Source organism: Saccopteryx leptura, chromosome 2 (genome assembly GCF_036850995.1).
Source record: "Saccopteryx leptura isolate mSacLep1 chromosome 2, mSacLep1_pri_phased_curated, whole genome shotgun sequence".
NCBI lineage: Eukaryota > Metazoa > Chordata > Mammalia > Chiroptera > Emballonuridae > Saccopteryx > Saccopteryx leptura.
The window spans coordinates 172,096,873-172,119,196 of NC_089504.1; the positions used below are offsets into that span (position 1 = coordinate 172,096,873).

Sequence of the window (22,324 nt, forward strand, 5' to 3'; positions counted from 1 at the left end):
TAGCCAAAATCAGCAAACACAATCATGTAGTATATCTTTCCTTGAGTAATGAAAATATATTGGTAGCTTACTTTGTTCTTTGTATTTAAGAATAATATTGGGCATCCAGTTTACAATAATTTCCATTTTCATGCATTTGTCTTCTTCAATGTCATAGCAAACTTTGTACTTTCTAACTTTTTGAGGATGGAGAGGTCAATTTACCTAAAATGGAACCCAGATTGGCCCTTCTGGGGCCTCAGTGTAAACTGGCATGGTCTTTCCCTTGTAAACTGGGGAGGCTGGAATTGTTAACTGAGACTTGACATGGTCTGTGCACAAAGGTAAAGAAATGTTAGATAACAACTAGCTTTCAAAGGGCTACTTTGTTATTGTTCACTCTTTAATCTGGAAAGAAAAGCAGACTTTCACTACAAATTAGTGTTGACAGGGGTAAAGATTTTCCAAAGCAGATTGTTTTCAGTTAAAGTTATGTGTTTAAAAAAAAAAAAAAACTACAGTAATGAAAGAGAATTTTTTTTTTTTTTTTAGGGAGAGGAGGGGAGGCAGAGAGACAGATTCCTGCATGTGCCTCAACCAGGATCCAACCAGCAAAGCCCACTAGGGGGCGATGCTCTGCCCATCTGGGGCCCTTGCTTCGTTGCAACCGGAGCCATTTTTAGTGCCTGAGGTGTAGACCATGGAGCCATCCTCAGTCCCCTGGGGCCAACTTGCTTCAATTGAGCCATGGCTACAGAAGAGAGAGAGAGAGAGAGAGAGAGAGAGGTGAAAGGGGGAGGGGTGGAGAAGCAGATGGTCGCAGGTGTGCCTTGACTGGGAATCGAACCGAACCTGTGATATCCACACACCAGGCCAACCTGAGCCACACTGAGCCAACTGGCGAGGGCCGGGGAAATTATTGCTCTTAATGTCTACTTGCAGTAATACTGTGCTTGCCTCAGAAAAGGCATGTTGGAGTGCTGAAACCCTGAGACATGTCACAATTTCTTCTTGTAATACCTGTGTTCTATTTATAGGTTGTTGTGCAACTAGTTTACAAGAGCATCATTTTTGTAAACACAACATGTTGTTTAAAACGTCAGTTGCTATGGGGAAATGCCAGAATAGCTTGTCTCAGATGTTTAACTAAGTCATTTTGTCTGTAATATTATTGGGGTCAATAAAATGAGGATAATGACACCACCTTTTTTGTGTTCAGCATTACAAGCATTAACAAAGTTGTTAGTTGTAAAGTGCTTTAAGCAGTTTGGTTTTCCAATAGTCAGAGAACCACCCAGTAAGCAAGTATTGCTAATTATGCCCATTTTACTGATGAGAAACTGAGGCACTGGGAGATGTAAATTAACTTGCTGAAAGTCATGCAGATACTCACTGTCTGATCTAGGGTTTCAGACCTGTGTAATCTCATTCCCCCAAACCGCATCCCAAATTTCTAGCCAAGAGAAATGTGTCTGCCTGCCCCCCACCTGGTGTTTCCTGACCTGTCTTGTGTTAAGGTGGCATAGTCCGCACATTTGTGGATATGTGGCTGAGTGGCCTCCCCCTTTCATATGAAGGACAAGAGAACATTTTTAAAGGTCGTCTTTAAAGCAGGCATCAGAACTCTCAAGTTAGAGTTTTATCCTTCTTACCAGCAATAATACTCTTCTGCATAAAATTGTCCTTCTTGTGTTGCTTTAAGGTTAAAAGGAAAATGTCAGAGCCCTAGATTGCCTGGGACTTTTCTTTATCCCAGAGCAAGGTAACAGCTAAGATTGTGTCTGGGGTTTTTTGAAGGAACGGCTGGTGAAGATTGATTTATTATAAATAATGTCTTTGGAGATTAGAGTACTTTTATCTTTTGGTTTCATTTTATTACATTTTATTAGTTTCAGTCTTTTCTTTCTATTTTTTTTTTAAGTTTTCTTAAATGAGAAGCAGGGAGGCAAAGAATCAGATTGCTGCATGTACCCAGCCAGGATCTACCCGGCAAACCCCCTATAGGGCAATGCTCTGCTCATCTGTGGCCATTGTTCCATTGCTCAGCAACTGAGCTATTTTAACACCTGAGATGAGGCCATGGAGCCATCCTCAGCACCTGGGGCCATCCTGCTCCAACCAAGTCATGGCTATGGGAGGGGGAGAGAGAAAATTGAGAGAGGGAGGGTTGGTGAAGGAGATGGTTGCTTCTCCTGTGTGCCCTGACCAGAAATCAACCCAGGTCGTCCACACACTGGGCTGACGCTTGACTGCTGAGCCAACCGGCCAGGGCAGTTTCAGGCTTTTTAAAATTCACATTTTTAAGTTACACATTTGAAATTGGCTTTCACTTTTTAAAAAAAAAATTTCATTTCTCTCACATTGCTGATGATACAGACACATCTGTTGAATAAAGAAAGGAAACCTTACTTTTAGAATTGGAATAGGTTGAAGCACATTGCTTTTCTCCCCTTTAATTATCAGCAGAGGTTAACAAGCATGTGCAAGTAATATTGTTCTAAAACTGCAAAAAGTAGTTTTCTACTTTATTTAATGTGAAACTACCCAAACTCAGAATCATTTTGGGGGAAGGCCTTTATTTTTATTTCACTTGGCCCCAACAGAGTAGCACTGTGCCATCATGTGGGAATTTCTCCAGCCACTGAAAGGGTGCAGACTTCCTTATCTAAAGCGGAAGTTGAACTTTGGTGATAGTAATGGTTTTTACAAGAGGACCCAGAGAATAACTGAAAGGAGATGTCCAAAGGCAGCTTTTTTATTTTTATTTGTACTGTGTTAAAAGTTCATTTCTAAACAGCCAATATGACAAAGAAAACACTGATGATGTCTGTGTGGGGAGATTTATAGGACAACACCATATCTTTTTTTGATCTTGGGTGTCTATTTTTTGATCTTCATTTATTGAATTGTATTGGTGAAGTGAATAGATTCTAACAATGGCCACCAAATAGAACCGAAAAATATATCCAAAGCTGATGCTACGAGTAACAAGATGCACATTAAACTACCCAACCCTACAGTATCTCTCTCCTTTGCTTCACTTATACATTATTTGTAAGCATATGACATTTTTAGCTTTTGACTTACAAAAACAGTTTCAGAGAGTTCAGCCTAATAGTTAAGTTCAAGAGTCAGCACACATTTTCTGTAACACTATTGATAGTACATAATATCGGCTTTGTGAGCAAGGGACAGTCTATCAAAACTACTAATTCTGCCATTGTACCTGGACAGCCACCATAGACAATATGTGAATGAATGAATGTGGCTGTGTTCTAATAAAACTTTATTTATGGACTCTGAAATTTGAATTTCATATGTTGCGAAATATTCTTCTGATTTCCCCCCCAATAACTCAGAAATGAACAAACCATTCTTAGCTTGGGGGCCATACAGAAACCCACAGTGACTTGGATTTGGCCATCGAGCCATAGTTCGCTGACCTGGTTAAGTTGAAGTGGGCTTCTGCCGCCTTTATCATTTCTGGGATCATGGAGCATTCTGTTAACCAATCTCACGATCTCATCCCACAGAACTCTCCACCTTCAAGACTTGTTACATTTCCTCATCTCCCTTTGTGATCAGTGTTCTGCCTCAGCTTGTTGCCACAGAAACCTGAGAGTCCGTCTTCCTCTCTCCTCCACCACCATGTCCAGCAGATTTTACTAGGGCTTCTCAGTTTATCTGCCTCCTTGCAAACCCTCTTCTCTCCTCCACCCGGAACCATTGATTGGCTCACAGCCTGTTTGTCACCCGGACTATTGTACAAGACCTTAACTGATCTCTTTGTTTTTGTCATTTATCCTCTATCATCCATCCTCTGTTAGGCCATTACTTTCAGTTTCCTAAATAATTTTTATTACACCAGTCCTTTGTTTAAGCATTTTTAGATTCCTCCCATTGGTCACGGGCTCTACAGGATCAAGTTCCCATAGGATTTCCTGGGTGCTTCGGACTTGGATCCCAGACCACATCTATACTCAGGTCACTTCCAGCCACTCTTTTTAAAGTTCACGTCACCCTATATTTTTACAGGCTGTTCTTGTGCGTGAAGAGCCTTTCCTGGTCTTTTCTCTGACGGTTGTTCTCCCGCAGTTCATAGGACTGAGCCTCACCTGTGACCCTTTCCCTGACGACTTTTGCCGAGTTGACCTCCTCTTCTCAGCTCCCTTGTGACACATACCTCAGCAGCGGCATTGGTTTGAGAAAATTGTAGTTACTTGTGAAAAGGTCCCCCTGTTGATGACTATGGGCCCTTTGAAAGCAGAAAGCATGTCCTAGTTGTGATCATTCCCTATTTGGTTACACAGTAAATATCTTAAGTAATTATTTTAATCAATGTGGTGAACATACACTGTCCGCCTAATAGTTTTCTCGGTTTCTGTGTGAAGTCACAGAGATCTGATTGCAGGATTGCAGAATCAAGTGACGCTGGGGCCAGAGCGGTTCCTTACGTGGCAGATGTGGACAGCGAGGTCTGGGCTGTGCTAGTGAAGACATGTCCTGCCTCGTGGGGCTGCCTCCTGTCGCGTCCGGCTGACTGGTGTCACGCAAGAGTTTGACAGCTATGTAGCCTGATGCATTGGTTTTCAAGAACAATGGGGAAAATTAAGATTTTTTTTTAATGTAAATATTTTCATTTTTAAATATTGGCAACTAGTTCTTTTTTAAAAAAAAACTCTTTGTGGGCAAAATTTTTAAAATAACAACCTGTCTGTAGACTGAATGTGGACTCTGAGACCCCAGCTCGCAGCCCCTGATTGGTCACAGGCCTTCATCAGCCATAGTCAGAGCCTGGGAACCAGAAGGTGTAAGTTCGCATGGTGGGAGAAGACAGGCAGGTATGTGGTCTTCTCCTGGCTGTGTTTACCCTGCCTTCTCAGCCATGCTCTCTCCTCCCTGTGTTGCACTTAGTCAACGTCCCAAATGTGAAAACCAAACACCAGAAAATTCCGTTTCATATCATCCTTTCTCCTTCCTTGGTAACACCCAGCTGACTGTTAATAGAATGGGCCTGGGAGACCTCTGCTCCCCTTCCTACCCTGAGCGGGGGCTGCAGCTCTCTGGGGGAAGCTATTACTCTTGATGGATGTCTGCCCACATTTGCTGATGGCTGTTACACGAGGCCTAAGTTTCTAGTCAGAACCTGGTTTTCCTGTACACACACACACACACACACACACACACTTAATCACACACACACACTTAATCTCACACACACACACACACACACACACACACACACACACACACACACACACACACACTTAATCCCTTGGAGCTAGGAATTAAGTTGTCCTTATGCTCCAGCCTGTATGAGTGGTCAGTAACCACTTCAGAGAATCACCTGAGAGGTTACATGAAAAAGAGAATTTTAATAATTGATAGCATATTTGGCCTTCCATCAATGATTCATTTCTCACCTCTGTCCCTGCAGCCTTTTGCTGTCTGCTTCTCAATTGTTTGTGAATCCTCAATAGCTCACCTCACCTGATGGCCTTTATAAAGCATCTCCTCTTTCTTACCTAGTGTAAATTGCTGCCTGCTTAGAAGTGTTAACACTTAATGTAAGCTTTTCAGCCTAAACTGTTCAGGTTTTTATTTTCTTTAAAACCAAAGCAGTAGAACAACCACCAAACACACACACACACACACACACACACACACACACACACACACTTCTCTTTTTGGTCATTTTCTGTGGTTCTGGGACCAGAGCTTCTCAGTCCAGTAGCCAGGGTCTCAGATGGCATCTGTGGGCATGTCTGGGTAGGAATCTAGAAGCAGCAGGTTCATACCATGTGAGTGCTTTCCTGTGTACAGATCACGCTCACATGTATGCAGCAGTGGGATTCAGCCGGTATGTACTGGTTCGGCAGAACCGATACCTAATTTTTTGTTGAGTTTGGTGAAATGGTTGTTAAAATGGCACTTGTCATCAGGGTTCTCTCTAAGGTGGGCACCCGGGCAGCCGCCCAATGCAGAAATCACAGATTTACATTTCTTACTCTTTTTTAACATTCATCTGCATAACAGTGTATTCTGAATGCCAATAGTAATGTTATATTACTACATAACATTACTACATTACTACAATAATAATGTCCCCCTGTTATTCCATCTACAGGGGGAAAAAATTGATAGAACTGTGCTTGTAATATTTATTTATTCATTTCATTAAACTCATTATATCTTTGATGAAATACTACATTTTAACTCCCTCACATGTGTTACCTTAGAAAATGAACAGATAATGTAAAGAGAAAAAATGCCAAACACCCAGGGGGTGACAAGCTGTTGGAAATATCTTAAATAACAGTTTTATTATTTTTTGTCAGGTATTATTTCATATTTTTTCATTGATATTTTAAAACTTTCTGATAATCTACTTTTGTATACCTCTTTTATTGTTCTTATTTAAGTATTAAAATGCATGAAATAATAAACTACCTTTCAGTATATCTTTTTTTTTATACTTAAAATGGTCATGAGGGCAGAAAACAGGTTGTTGATTATTTTAATCCCACAGCTGCATGTATGGCTTGAGTGTTACAATAACTGAGGAGAGGACTCAGAGGAGTGCTGGCGTTGCTTGGGCCCCTGTTCTGGGCAGGGTCATGCCATGCCACTTGAAGGCTCTGTGTACCTGGAGGGGGCCATGTGTCTGTGAGGCAACCAGAGGGCTGCTGATGGGAAGGGGTGGGGGTTGGGGATTCTATCTAAACCAGCATGACTGGATAAAGCCCCCCACCTGGGCCCAACAGAACAGGTAGATAGCTTTGTATTTGATATATTATTATTATTTAATAACATACTATCAATATATTGAGTGCTCACTGCTTGCTGGTCACTGTTAAATACTTTTCATGCTAGAGCAGTTAATTCTTACAACTCTTTATGATTAGAAGTGACTTACCATCCCCATTTCAGTGGGAGAAGGCAACTTGGGCAGGAACTCACAACCAGACCTGTCATTGGCAGAAAGCAAGTTAGTACCTGAGAATCCTTAAAAAAGTCAGCTGTGACTGTCCTTTGTTGATTGACTGACTGTCTTTTATAAATCTTTTTGATCCACTATGAGTTCTCTGGACCAGTGGCCTTTCCAGTGGCCTTTGTGACAAAGGCTCACTACTTGAGAGTACTTGTCTCTGTTTAGTAATAGGAACCTGTTCTATGTGTTATTATCAGACAAGAGTGCTTGTAGTCAAGGTTTTGACCAAATGAGAAAGCAAATATCTTGGTAGTTTAATCATTGCAATTAGAAGCAGTACTTTTCTGCTAAAATTCAGGTGGAGTAGATTTTTTTTATAAAAATTGTGACTAGAGTATGTATTTCACAAATAGAAGGCAGGAAACAGGTTTTCTAAGTGTGTGACAGTAGCATAGAATGAATTGCTTGCTCTTTTTAAATGGGTTCTGCTATTGCTATGCTCTTACACTCATGGTTATAGTCATTCCTGGTATCCAGGTCATAGCTTCAAGCTGTATCTGATATTACACAGATGATTTTTCACTTCCAAGTACTTAAAATCCTGTGTTTACCTGGTTTTACAAGAGGGGATAACCTAGGCGCTTTGATTCACAGGATATAAAGGAATTCCATTTTGCCATGTGTCCCTCTCCCAGGGTAAATGTGCTGTGATCTTCTAAGAGTTGCAAGACCTGGATGTTAACTTTCTGTATTGAAGAGCCAGTAGCTACCCTTCCCCTTCATCCTCTAACAGTTCTTTCACCCAAATTTTAATCCTAACTACAAAATTACCCTATTCTTAATTTTAGATTACTAAAATCTCCCCTCCTCAACACACACATACACACACACACACACACACACACACACACACACACACACTCACACACTCACACACTCACACACTCACACACTCACACTGCACCCACCTCCTACCTTAATGGCTCCCAGGATTTAATCCCTGAAGTACTGCTAAGGAACTGAGGTTTCTTGAAGGTAAGTGACTTGACCAAACTCTCTGCCATCCACTATTGGTGACTCACCTTTAAAAAGGAGAAAATAATGGTGGCTAACTGCTAGAGGGGGCAGGAGGATTAAATAAGTGAATTACTAAATGTAAAATGCCAACAGCGGTCCCCGACACATAGTTAGTTCTCAAACAAATGTAAGATACTATTATGACTCCACATCTGGGATGTAGCAGAATCGATCCCTGTCTGATTTTGTTAATTCACTCCACAAAGATTTGTTGAACATCCATCATGTTGCTACGTTCTGGGAAGATAGCTTGTGTTCTTAACTGCTATGCTTGATTACCTGCTGTTTAATGTCAAGGATGTTGTTTTCCTGCTTTGTAGGAAATTGGAAAATAAGGTCACCAAAGATAGGATGATTGGTGGTCCACCAGCATTTTGTTCAAGTCTTAAGCATCATGGGTAGGTTATTGTTTAGATAAAGCATGCACATCTTATAGTCCTTCCTGTTGATCTCAAGAGAGTGCCGACTTTATATTGGAGCATTGGACAAGGGGGAGTGTAGCTACTGATATAGAGACTTGCATTTAAAGAAATCATTGACTCTGTTAACAGTATGATGCTCCTTAGCTTGAGAAGCGAAGTTTTTCTCAATTTGTACTAGAGTAAAGGTTTCCTTTACATTTAGTAAACAAAGTATTTGCCTTTGAACAAAATCAAATATATAAGTTGATAGAGGCCAAGCTTTTGAAAATAAAGTAAATTGAGAAAAATCAGGACTTTCTCTTAAAGCTGTATAGAGTAAGGAGTTTGCAATAATATAAAATGTCAGATAAGAGTTGCATTAAAAAAAAAAGCAGTGGCTTTAAATTAATATGACCTTATCATATGAATCAGATATCTGACCAAACAGGTTGACAGGGTTGGGGCTGCTGTTTTCCCAGTAGGAGGCCATTGCTGACTATGTGATATTTCACTAGTGTCCTTCACAAACTGAATTCAACATGAAATAGCAAGGCAAGGCCACTGGATTGTTCTCTGGCCTTGATGAGTCATTGCAGTACAGCCCTCTGAGCCAAGAGCTGATAAGAATAGGACACATGGTAGGAAAATCAAACCACTAAGAGCTCAAGCAGGAAGCACCAGGAGCTCAGAAGTGTGTTCACAGCTCTGCTGTATTCAGCTGAGTGACCACGTGCATGCCACAGCCTTCTAGGACCCTGCATTTCTTGTGCATAAAATAAAGTTTCTAGGGTCTCTTGCTGAAGTTCAACTTTGGAGTTTAATATCTGCTGAGAGAGATAAGAGAGAAAGCTCTTTCAGAGGACAGTGCTTCGTGATTTATGTAATTATAGTAGCTTTGTTGACTGTTGGAAAATAGCAGTGGCAGATGAGTCAGCCTGGCATGCAGCTATTGGAGATCAGGGACGCTTTTTTTTTTTGCTTAAAAAAAAAAAGACCTGAGAACAAGATAACTTTAGGTGCTAGTGGTCAGGGTGATGCCAAGTTCCAGAAATAGCAGCTAGGCTCTTGTACAGAGGACAATATGGTAGGGGCGCTTGTCACAAACTGGTTTTCCCAGGAGAACCTCCATTTCATCTGTCCCTGGGCAAGGTGCTCCCATGGGAGGCCATTGGGAGTAACATCCCCATTCAATGACCAGTCCCACCCCCTGAACATGTTGGTTGGGACATCACTACCAGTGTCTAAGAAGAAGCAGGTGGTAGTTTTGAACCTCCTCCTTCGGCCTGGTTTTGTTTTCCAAGGAGGGGCATAAAAAGTCATTTTTTTTCCTGTATTGAATGCCTCCTTAGAGCAGGGGTCTCAAACTCAACTCAGCATGTGGGCCGCAGAGCAAGATCACAGCCGTTCGGCGGGCCGCACTAGGTCTACAAAAGGCAACTGTTACGCAGCACTTTTCTCACTGCAGTTGAAAACAAAAAAAAAAATCAGTACAACAAGCACAATCGTACATGCAGTTTACTCAGTGTCACAAAACGACCAGAAACTGTAGTTCGCATCACAACTGCTGTTAACTAAGCTAATATCTAGCTAGGATGCTAGAGAAATGAAAAATACAAGTAGGCCCCTAGGCTTACTTAATTTTATCCAAAATATTTTGAACTTCGTGGATTAGTCTGCGGGCCGCACAAAATTGTTCGCGGGTTTGAGACCCCTGCCCTAGAGTAAAGGTAGGGCAGCAGCTAGACCTTGAGCTTTGCTGACCTCCATCCTTCCATCCTCAAGAGGATCAGAACACCAGAGGCAGATTTGATCTCAAATCTCAAAGAGATGGACGAGGATGTCCACCTTCTTACAAATGCCCCTAGGCCAAAGACTTTCAAACTCTGCAAGCAATAATCTAGTTTTTAAAAAAGTTACACAAAACTGTAATATATAAAATGAATGAAAGTAGGTCTTTGTTTCTAAAAATAGGATTAAGTTGAAGTTTGTGATAAACCCAATAAGAATAATGATTAATACAGAAGTTTTGATTAGTATAGAAATTTGAAATAGGAGAAATAACAGATGACTAGTATGGTCTTTTCACTTAAACATATAGGTAAGTACAGTTGTACGTCAGTATTTGTGGGACATTGGTTCTAGGACCCCAGAAAATACAAAATCTGTGGGTGCTCCAGGCCCTGATTATAGAAAATGGTGTAGGACAAGGCACATAGTTGGCCCTTCACGTCACAGATTCCCAACCATGGATTTTCGATCAATTCAAAAATACTGTTTTCGATCCAAGGTGGGTTGAATCCAAGGTTGCAAAACTCATGGTTGAGGGGGCTGTAATTGCAAATGGTAATTTTTTTAAAACAATTCTCCTTTCTATCAAGTGATACAAGTCAATTAAAGAGGAAAGGTGGAAGGCTTATTATATATACCAAGGCTGCCCAAGATATATAAACTGGCACATATTTGTTCAGTGTAACACAGGGGATGAACTTTTAAATTACAGGTATTGTCTTTTTTCCCCAACATTTAAACAGGAAATTTAAAGTAAAATGTTATAATGTATGAGACACCTCCAGAGAATCCCGAGCTTTGGCAGAAGAGTGCTTGTACCCCACTCCCTAGTTCTTGCGGACTCAGATCTCAATTTGTTCTCTGTTTCCTGTTTGGTTGTGGCGTGGATGTGTTGACTTATGGAGATCTATACAGTTTTCACAACTAAAGAACATTTTATATAAGATATGGTGAAATTTGAATGAGATTTGCAGTTTGGTTGACAGTATTGTATTTGTGTCAGTTGCTTGTTTTGATAGTATGCTGTGGTTACGTAAAATGTTACCATTGGAGGAAGTTGGGTGAAGGGCACATCCGCACCTATAGTTATTTCAGAATTTAAAGGTAAAAAAGAAGTCATTTGAAAACAGTAATCTTATACTCGTTAGGAAATACAGCCACATTGAGTGGTATACACACCACAGCTATAAAGGGGATTTTCATTCATTTAACCTTTTAAAAAAAAAGCATCTTTTCTTTCCTTGCTGCTGAGTTCTGAATCCTCCACACCCCTATCACTGACTGTGCTGTGACACTGTTGAAGTTTTGTAAAGAAAACACAGCCAAAGGCACATCTAGGAGAGCTCTTTGGAGAAATCTGTTTTAGCTGCTGCTTACTTACTTAATAAGAAAATGGTGCTGAAACCCAAGAGCTCAGTCTGATACAGAAAAAGGCGCTTGAATAAGGTAGCATGTTTTTTGGAATCACTCCTATGCTTAAACATTTAGTAATTAGGCCAAAGCATTGTTAACATGCCGTGATATCACGATGTGGCTGCCTGTGCAAATCAGCGTGTCCTACAGCCTCATGTGATGATGCACTGTGGTGAGTATTCTGCAGAAGGAGAGAGAAAGGATTAGAGATAACTTAAAAAGAATGAACCTTGGACCCACTCCCTTCTCTGTGTGTAAAGTGAAAGTGGGCATGGCAGTAGTGTGCTGTAAATTACTTCCTTGTTCTTTGATAAGATTGATGGTGATTGTGCCTTTTTTAAAAAAATACTTCATTTCTTGATTTTACAGAGAGGGGGTTGGAGGATTGCGAGAAGTATCAGCTCATAGCTGCTTCACTCTAGCTGTTCATTGATTGCTTGTCATATGTGCCTGGACCAGGCAAGCCCCAGGGTTTTGAACCAGCGACTTCATCATTCCAGGTTGATGCTCTAGCCACTGAGCCACCACAGGCCAGGCTGGTTTTGCTTTTTATCACTTGGAGAAATGCAACAGAACTCCCTCAGGGAACAGATCTCTCTTCTTTGTTATTGCCAAAAGAGTGATTATCTTGTGTGTTTTGACTATAATGGATCGATGGAGTTGATCACATCTGTCAGATACCTGTGAAGGTGAACTGAGCTCAGAACAGTGCGTTAATGAATGTTTTAATGTGTGTTGATATAATTCTGTTTTTATTTATTTTTTTATTTTTTTGTATTTTTCTGAAGCTGAAAACGGGGAGAGACAGTCAGACAGACTCCCGCATGCGCCCGACCGGGATCCACCCAGTATGCCCACCAGGGGCGACGTTCTGCCCCTCCGGGGCATCGCTCTGCCACGACCAGAGCTACTCTAGCGCCTGGGGCAGAGGCCAAGGAGCCATCCCCAGCGCCCGGGCCATCTTTGCTCCAATGGAGCCTTGGCTGCGGGAGGGGAAGAGAGAGACAGAGAGGAAGGAGGGGGGGTGGAGAAGCAAATGGGCGCTTCTCCTATGTGCCCTGGCCGGGAATCAAACCTGGGTCCCCCGCACGCCAGGCCGATGCTCTACCGCTGAGCCAACCGGCCAGAGCTGATATAATTCTGTTTTTAAAAAAACCTGATCACTCAGGAATATAAACGGTCCTTTGTTTTAAGTGGGGGTGTCAGTTTTGTGCCAGGTGTGGAGTGGAGACTGCCTTTGCTGACTCTGGGGACAAAGCTCTCAGCGTTCTGGAAATCACTGTCTGACCAGCTTTCCTGGCTTCTTCTCCAGGGTTATCAATGCCGGGAAGAGCACACACAATGAAGACCAAGCCAGCTGCGAGGTGCTCACTGTGAAGAAAAAAGCCGGAGCCATTACCTCTACCCCCAACAGGAACTTGACCAAGAGACGGTCCTCCCTTCCCAATGGGGAGGGGCTGCAGCTGAAGGAGAACTCGGTAAGGCCCTCTTTTATCCCTGGCTCTGGGGGGGGGGGGGGAGCACGCACACTCTGGTCTCCCTGTGAGATGGTCGAGCTGAGTCCAGGTCTGTCATGGAAGAGAGAAAAGCTGTGTCCCTGGAGTTGGTGGAGTGGCAGGTGTCTACTCAGGCTCTCAAAGTTGAAGGTGACATATGTATAAAGAACTGGTGTTTAGGTTTTTAATCTTTAAAGTAAATAAAACACCCCAATCATATATAGATTTTATCGCAAGAATTAGTATAAGGAACGTCTGATGGTTTGAAGGTAGCTGCTACAAGGGTTTTGAGAAGGAAATGGTTTTGCAGCCTCCACAAAATGTGGAAAGAACTGTCGCCGTTGGCTTACAGCCCTGCTATGACTTTGCCCTTTATTTCCTTTTCTGGCCCATTGGAGTTGTCCAGTTGGAGCCTGTGCCTGATGCTATGGAAAATTAATATTTGTTTCACTTGGCCCAAAGCCCTTGTATCCCATGGGATGGCCCTGCACAAAAATCACAAAGCGCTGCTCCTCTCTCCAGTTTCTGGAGGATAAAACAAACAGCCCCAGAAAATTCAGAAGAAACATTCAGAAAAGAATAGGAACTAATACACACTCTGTCCATCAGCAGGTTACTTAGTCCTGCAGAAAAGAGACATCGAATGAATGACCCAAATGTGACTATTTATTCTGACAATCTTGATGATATTTTGTATGTAAATTTTTATACGGTCGGAAAGGACCTAGGATTCTCTTTGTAGAATAAGAAATAGTGTCTCATTGCATTTATGTTTAAGGAAAAAGAGTACTGATTTATTCTGATCGTATTATTTCAGCTCAAAATGAGAAAACAGAGTGACCCCTGGAGACTTAACTGCTGTGCTTGGTTTGCAAGACTGAAAGAAGCATTGACTTCTTCCAAAGTCAGATGGGCAATGTAGACTAATAGTGGTTAAGGCGCAGGTTCTGGAGTAAGACATCGTAGTGCAGTCCATTACTTATTAAGCTATTAATTTAGGAATAGTTGTTCATTCTTTGTATCTCTGTATTCTTGTCTATAAGAAGGAAATAACATGGTAGTAACTACTACCATGGTTAGAACAGGCTGGTTGGAAGTATAAAATCCAAAAGTCAATAGAAAATGTTGAGCTAGAATCTTAATGAATCAGTCTTGGATAAATACTGTATTAGTGGGTGATTATCCTGAAGTTAGTCCCACTCATGTCATTCTCTATGGAGAATGCCCACTAAATTTTGTATATTTATTTATTGGCTAATTGGAGATCACACAATTTCTTTCATACCTACTTTTCAGATTTGGGGGATTGAGTTACTATGGTAAAGGGCTTAGAAAATGTACAACATTAATGATGATTGGGTCTGGGTGCCAGTGACTCCCTGCCACTGGGATTATACAGTGGTTTCTATAAAAATAAGACATTTGCCCCAAGGCCAGTCAGTGGTGATAGCATTTTTTCTTCAGGTGAAGTTCCTCTTAGAAATGGAGCCAAGAGTAACTTTTTAACTTCCTGTCCTAGGAGCGGAGAGATCAGTGTGTAAGCACTTTCGGATGGAGCCTTGACCTCCTGTGAGGGTCCTGATCTCTGAGGGGTCTGTGCGGTGCTGGCTGGAGCGGACACACCCTGTCCTCTTCCCCTGCTGCAGCCGCAGCTGCCTCCCTCCTAGCTGCCTGTGTATTAGGCCTCTGTCAGAGTTTAAGGCAAGAGCCATTTTGCCTTTATTTATTTATTTATATTTTAAAGATTTTATTTATTGACTTTACAGAGGGCAGGAGGAGCAAGAAGTGTGAACTCGTAGTTGCTCCCTTTAGTTGTTCCTTGCTTGCTTATTGCTTCTCATATGCGCCTTGACCAGGCAAGCCCAGGGTTTTGAGTCAGAAACCTCAGTGTTCCAGGTCACCACTCTATCCAACTGTACCACCGCAGGCCAGGCATGTGCTGCCTTTATTTTTTATGTTATGTATATCTTCCCAAATTTTACTATTTTAATCACTTTCAGGTATACAGTTCAGAGTGGCATTAAATGCATTCATATTGTACAACCATTTCCACCTTCCATCTCCAGAACTTTTCATCTTTCCAAACTGAAACTCGATCCCCATTAAACACTCTCTCCCGTTTCTCCCCCTGCCATGAGGTTGCCCCTGGCAACCACCATTCCACTTTCTGACTCTATGCATTTGACTTACTCTAGGTACCTCATGTAAATGGAATTCTACAATATGATATGTCTTTTTATGTCTGGTTTATTTCATTTGTCATAATGTCTTCAAGATTCACCCATATGTAGCATGTGTCAGAATTTCATTCCTATTTAAGGCTAAATAATACTCCTTTGTGTGCATATACACCATTTACACCATTTTGTTCATCCATAATGCTGCTGTGACATGAACATGGGTGTACTGATATCTGTTCAGGTCCCTGTTTTCAGTTCTTTTGGATATATTACCGCCTTGGAATGGCTGGATGATACGGTAATTTTGTTTAATTTTTTGAGGAACCACCATACTGTTTCCTACATCAGCTATACTGTTTTACATTCTCACCAGCAATACACAAGGGTTCCAGTTTCTCTACTTCCTCACCAACACTCATTAATTTCTTTCTTCTTGTTTTTTAACAGTAGTCATCCTAGTGGGCAGAAAGATGTGTCTCATTGTGGTTTTGTATTTCCTAGTGATTAGTGATTTGAGCATCTTTTCATGTGCTTATTGGCCATCTGTATATCTTCTTTAAAGAAATGTTGATTCAAGTTCTTTGCCCATTTTTAAATTAAATAGCCTTTTTTATTGTTGATGTTTGCCCTGCTTTTTAAAATCTGGAGAAACTATAATCTAGGGTGGCCGATGACTCATGGAGTGCTTGTGTATTGGGAACTAGATGCTGAGGATTCAACAGGGAGCACAGCAGACTGAAATCCCTACTGGCAGGGAGCTTATGTTTATTGAGAGAGACAAACAGTTAAAATACATAGTATGGCAGATGATCAACTCAGTGGAAAAAGCAAAGTAGAGAAGCAGGAATACAGGAAGTGGGAGGTGCAAGTAGTTAGAGAAGGCACCACCGAGATGGTGACATTCGGGCAAAGACCTGAAGTGCAACTGTTTGGAAAAAGAGCATTCTACCATTCCAGATAATTGCAAGGACCCTGAGGTAGGAACAGGGCTGGTGTTTTAAAGAAACAACAAGAAGGCCCACGTGGCTGGAGCAGGGAGAGAGGAAAGCCTGGGCTGCAGAGGTGTTGTCTAAAAGGTAATGGGAATGTGGTGAGGCAGTCCGGCAGGACCTGAAAGGCCTGTTATCAGGACTTGGGCTCCTCCTCTGAATGAACAGTTTACTAAGCAGAGGACACTGGATACACTCCTTAAGAGCCTAGTGATCTTCCCATCTAAAGGACATCCCTTAACTGAAATACGGCGGTGCTTAGGAAAGGGTAGTGGCCTAGGTTTCTAAGCAAGAAAACATCTGCAGGAGAGAAGTAAGCTGGGTCTGCCCCTCCCCCATGGATCTGTCTCTTCATTCCACAAACATGCGTTTAGCGCTGTCCGTATGCTAGGCTTGGGGATAGGAAATGAATTCAGCACAGTTTCCACAGCTGAGCTGAGGAGGCAGAAAGAGTCAATAAGCAGCTGCACTCCAATAGAGTGAGTTTTAGGAGAAAGATGAAAAGTCAAGATTTTTCTGAAAGCCTAACTTAGATTGGTCACTGGCGCTTTGGGAAACAAGGAAGGAGAGGGGATACATTGGATTATGGAAGGCTTCCTGGAGAAAGTGACATTTCAGCTGCCATCTTGAAAGAGTAAGAATTAACCAAGCAAATAAAAAAAGGAGTTTCTGACAGATGGAACTCACAAATGCAAAGACTGGTTGGCATCAGAGCACAGGAGGCACATCTTCCAGTGTGGTGGAGCACAGTAGTCGCCTGGAGCATGACAGCCAGCAGCAGCAAAGCAGGTCTCACACATGAGGGCCGTTTAGAGCTCTAAGAGGCTGGAGTTTTAACCAAATGACCTTCAACATGAGCATAATGGACAAGACAGTGATGGCAGTGGGGAATCTCACTTGGCAGCGCTAGGGCAGCAGACTAGAGGCTGGGCCACCTAGGAGACTGGCTCGGACAGAACTCCGGGTGAGAAATGATGAAAGCTTGAAATCAGGCAGTGAGTAGAGCAAAGGAAGGCTCAGAAGAGAGAGTGTGAGAGACACAGTATTGGTGACCTGCTGACCAACTACATGGGACAAGGAAGAGTTGAAGATGCCAGGTTTCACCACTGGGAGCTGGTCCTTGAAGGTGAGCCATGGGAACAGGCACAGGTTGAAAGATGAGAGGCTAGGGAGAAATGACTTGAGTTTTGAGGATTCTAACTTACCAGGTATGTATGAAGTTAGAAACGTGGGTGTGGAACTCAGGAACAAGTCTAGGAAGGGGCTTAGATTTTAGGAGTTGCAAATCCATTGAAGTTCCAAGAAGACAGGAAAGCTTCAAGGAGGGGAAGCCCTGAGCCATGGAGAGGTCATAACAATAAGGATGAAAAGATGGGCAAAAACTATAAACGAGAAATGGGGTTGCAGGATAAATAATGGCATGATTACCATTTGCAGACAGAGATGACAGGCAGGAAGGGTGCAAAAGGAGGGTGCATGGGCTCCCTCTAGAATACCTGTGCTTCATTTCTCCCCCCTTCTTGACCTCTTCATCCCCAGTGAGTTTAGTAAGGTCAAGATATATATCTACATAGGTTTCTTTCATGTGAATATTACCTTCTTAGTGAATATGGAAGAAAACCTAAAATTGTCTGTGAATAAGATTAAATTCACACTGAAAATAAAAAGGAATTATAAGAGTTTTAATATGTTAGGAACATCATTGGTATTACAGAGGAATCCACTAGAAGTATAGCTTTCTATTTGATGACATCTTTTGTATTGAGCGGCAATAGGGTAGCAATAATATTTTTTCTTACTACAGATAATTATTAATTGGTATAAAGAAATTTAAGGCAACTTTAAGCCATCTATTATGCCAATTCATCAAGAAATCTTTTAGCCAAAGGAGTCACATTAATCTTCTTGAGTGAAAACAAAGGTTAAAAAATAACTTGGTGGATAAAATAATATAAGCTATATCATGCCTCTCCTGGCTTCCATGAGGCATTTACAGAAGGAGAGTTGTTTCTCTATGTTTGAGTGAGCTCTTGACTGCAACACCTGACTCATGAGAAAGAAAACACAAATCAATTTCAGGTTCCATCTACAGATAAGGAAAATGTCAAGGTAAAGGAGCAATGTTTGAAAGATGTCATAAAACTAAAAAAAAAACAAAAAAAACTTAAAAGGGATACAAGTAAGAGTTTTTATTTTTTAAAATTTAGAGATTAGTGATATAAGTAGTGAAATAAAGAAATAAACATCTCTTTCGCCCTGGCCGGTTGGCTCAGCGGTAGAGCGTCGGCCTAGCGTGCGGAGGACCCGGGTTCGATTCCCGGCCAGGGCACACAGGAGAAGCGCCCATTTGCTTCTCCACCCCTCCGCCGCGCTTTCCTCTCTGTCTCTCTCTTCCCCTCCTGCAACCAAGGCTCCATTGGAGCAAAGATGGCCCGGGCGCTGGGCATGGCTCTGTGGCCTCTGCCTCAGGCGCTAGAGTGGCTCTGGTCGCAACATGGCGACGCCCAGGATGGGCAGAGCATCGCCCCCTGGTGGGCAGAGCGTCGCCCCTGGTGGGCGTGCCGGGTGGATCCCGGTCGGGCGCATGCGGGAGTCTGTCTGACTGTCTCTCCCTGTTTCCAGCTTCAGAAAAATGAAAAAAACAAACAAACAAAGAAATAAACATCTCTTTTGAGTAATAGGTAAGAAGTATTAAAGTCTCCGGAGTGGATGTGAAGGAGAGAAGGACAAGTTAGGGCTGGCCCTTTCCCCATGTCTGGGTCACGTTGGCTGGTTTATGTGTGAAGAACCATAAGCCCACAGCCAGGTAGGGTGGAAGCAGGTGCTCAATGACGAAGTACAAGCCTCTTAATGTTTCCATGCCTCTGATTGTTTGGGGATACAAGGTGGGTATCTAGGAAAGAAGAGACTCTAAAATGCTGGTACATATTTCCAAAAGGTGTCTTCGTGAGATCTTCCCTTAGGAAAGATGTTGTCACCTTGCTGGGCAGCACCTGAGACTTCACAGCCTCCTGTCTGCCTCCCAAGATCTGTGGGAACTAATCACTATCGGTAGGTTTTCTTACCTCTGATTTGAGAGATTGTAAGGAGTCTTTATTTATCACACTCATTGCTGGTGCAAGGGAAAACATAGCTTTTCCAAGAGCTTTGCTTTTCAGTTCTTAAGGGCCTCGTTCTAGGAGCAGGATAAAAAGAGTGTACCCAATGAGTTCACTCTTGAGGGCATCTTATAGACCTCGTAATAAGAAGTTCCTGTCCTTCCCAGACAAGAAAAAGTTGGAGGACTTTATCACCACCAAACTAGTTTTATAAGAAATATTAAAGGGACTTAAAAAGAAGAATGAAAAAATATTAAAAATCTGAATAATTAAATGGCAATAACTATATAGCTATTAATAATTACTTTTTATTTAAATAGATTTTTTAAAAAGCTGGGGTATCAAAACTTACAGACTTTAAAACAAAGTCTATACCAAAAGACAAAGATGTACATTTTTATACATTAGCCAAGATATGGAGACAGTCTAAGTATCTATTGATAGATGATTGGACAAAAAAGTGATTACACATACACACACTGGAATATTACTCAGCCATAAAAAAGAGTGAAATCTTACCATTTGCAACAACACAGATGGACCTAGATATGTGAAATAAGATCTAATATGCTAAGTGAAAAAAGTCAGACAGAGAAAGAGAAATACCATATGATTTTACTTATATATGGAATCTAAAAACTGAAATACACAAATAGACAAACACATAGAAAAAACTGAAGGTTGTCATGTGGGAGGACATTTAGGAGGCTGGGTAAAGGGATTAAGAAGTACAAATTGGTAATGACAAAATGATCATGGGATATAAAGTACAGCCTAGGGAGTACAGGCAGTAATATTGTAATAACTGTGTGTGGTGAAGGATGGGTACTAGACTTATCTGGGGGGTCACTTCGTAAGTTATATCAATGTCTAACTACAGTGTTGTACACCTAAAACTAATACAATATTGAATGCCAAATATAACTGAAAAATAAAAGTTCCTGTCCTTATGTAAGATGTGTGATGAGAGAATAAGGCATTGTAGCATTAACCAGGACATCCTCCCCCCCCCCCCCCCCCGCCCCCATCTGACTCCCTGCTTGGAACAGATTGTTTTGGGCTTAAGACTAGACTTGTGGACACATGAATTCCAAGTCTATTTCCTTAAAAGTACCCTCATGTTGTGTAATTTAGTCAAAACACATCAAAGTATGTAGTTTCAGCGTCTATTAGTTCATTGTCTAATTACAATAGCCAGAGATGGCCATGCCCCTGGCGTGGCCAAGTTCATCAGCAGGGGAGAGGAAAGCTGATTATCTTTCTCAGCAGAGGCTGGGACAGCACTGTGGGAATTCATGGCAGATAGATCTGATCAAATTGGGGTGGGGAGAAGCAAAAGGGAAATGAGAAGGGGCTGTTTGAACTCTCTGGAGTGAAGATTAGCTGTTCTATCCTGTTTTTGCAAGGACTCTTACCTCCAGCTATACTAAATGAAGGTCACTTGTGATTCCAAAGCGACAATCCTGGAATATCTGGCCCTAGTTTGGCAGTCTGCTCCCTGCAATGATGTCAGCGATAAAAACAAACAAAACAACAGGAGCAGCCTTTTCTTTCTCCCACTGTGTTTGTTGCTCTAAATTTTCCCTCCTAATGAAGGCCTTTGTTCTGTGCATGTCAAAAGAATAATATAACCTTTTAAGTATTGCCTTAGATTCTTTGAAGCCAGAGTTCAGCGGTTTCTGTAAAAACTCCTGGTTCCAGGGACTGGGACTCTCGCCAGTGGTTAAGAAGGATGACTTTCTAACCATGTTGTCAGGATGATGTCAGAGTAACTTTACAGTTTCCACCACCATTAAAATTAATAAAAAAAATTTTTTTTTAAAAAGTTGGGCAATATGGCAGGACAATCTCTTTGGAAAAGTCTGAGATAAAGGAAGAATAACTCCTAATGTTCGTGTGTATAATTTCAATATCATATGATACTAAGTTTTTCTCCCATTTCCATTATGATTTCTCTTTTGATTTAGGGGTTATCTAGTAGTGTACCCCATGTCAATTTAGCAACTGGATAACAGCTCTTACTGACTCAGTCGAACTGACTGAAATGAAATTGTTCATCATCTATTTTATTGTCCTTATAGTTTACTTTGTCTTGCTAAATTATTGATGTTTGCATAAAATCCTGGCCAAAAAGAAAAAGCTTTCTGATTGAATAATTGAGTGTCTTGAATTTGAATCTTAGTGTTACCTTGTGTTTGTGAACATTCCTGAGCTAATTTATCCATCAAGAATAATTCGCAATACAATTAAACCAAAACTGTTGGGAACTTTACACTCCCTATCTCTCAGAAATTAATGTTTATTTAGTATATTTTAAGAAATAGGACTAAATTGCCAGTTAGAAATAAACTCCAAATGAACTAAACTTATCCTCCAGCTCACTGCCTCATAATGTTGGAGGAACTGAATCAAAGAAATCTGCATTTTATATTGTCAGCTCCTAAGAAGAAAGTAGCATTCTCACCTAAGTATATGAAGTTAAGGGTTCTGCCCACTGGGAGCAAAATACTTGAATAGTTTAGTCAAAGAGAGGTATGGTTTAAACCAGAGGTCTCAAACTCGCGGCCCGCAGACTAATCCACGAACTACAGTTTCTGGTCGTTTTGTGACACTGAAAAGTGTTGCGTAACAGTTGCCTTTTGTAGACCTAGTGCGGCCCGCCAAACGGCTGTGATCTTGCTCTGCGGCCCACATGCTGAGTTGAGTTTGAGACCCCTGGTTTAAACCAACAATAGAAAAGCAAACTCTGCAGTATGGGCAGGATTCTAAGTAGACAGCCATAGAACATGGATCCTAGGCAGGACATCTATGGAGTTGCTTGTGTTTCATCCCGGCTTCCTCGGCAGCTTACTCATGTCCCCCTTGCCGTGTTACTGTGCAGACCAGATGAAGACCTGGAAATTGACAGCACTGTGGATGAAATGCCTAAAGCAGTTACTCTAGATTCTGAATTATCTTCCTCTCTGTGGGAC

The 22,324-nt window shown here is 41.6% G+C and overlaps 1 protein-coding gene across 3 annotated transcripts in view; it reads left to right on the forward strand.

Annotated features, from left to right (window-relative positions):
* The window catches only part of PPM1H (protein phosphatase, Mg2+/Mn2+ dependent 1H), a 373,609-nt gene that overhangs the window by 128,811 nt on the left and 222,474 nt on the right, over positions 1-22,324 (forward strand). For all 3 annotated transcript variants that reach the window (XM_066369322.1, XM_066369324.1, XM_066369321.1), the window contains exon 2: positions 12,902-13,067. In XM_066369322.1, coding sequence (XP_066225419.1) covers positions 12,902-13,067 — 166 coding nt within the window. The remainder of the gene's footprint in view (positions 1-12,901; positions 13,068-22,324) is intronic.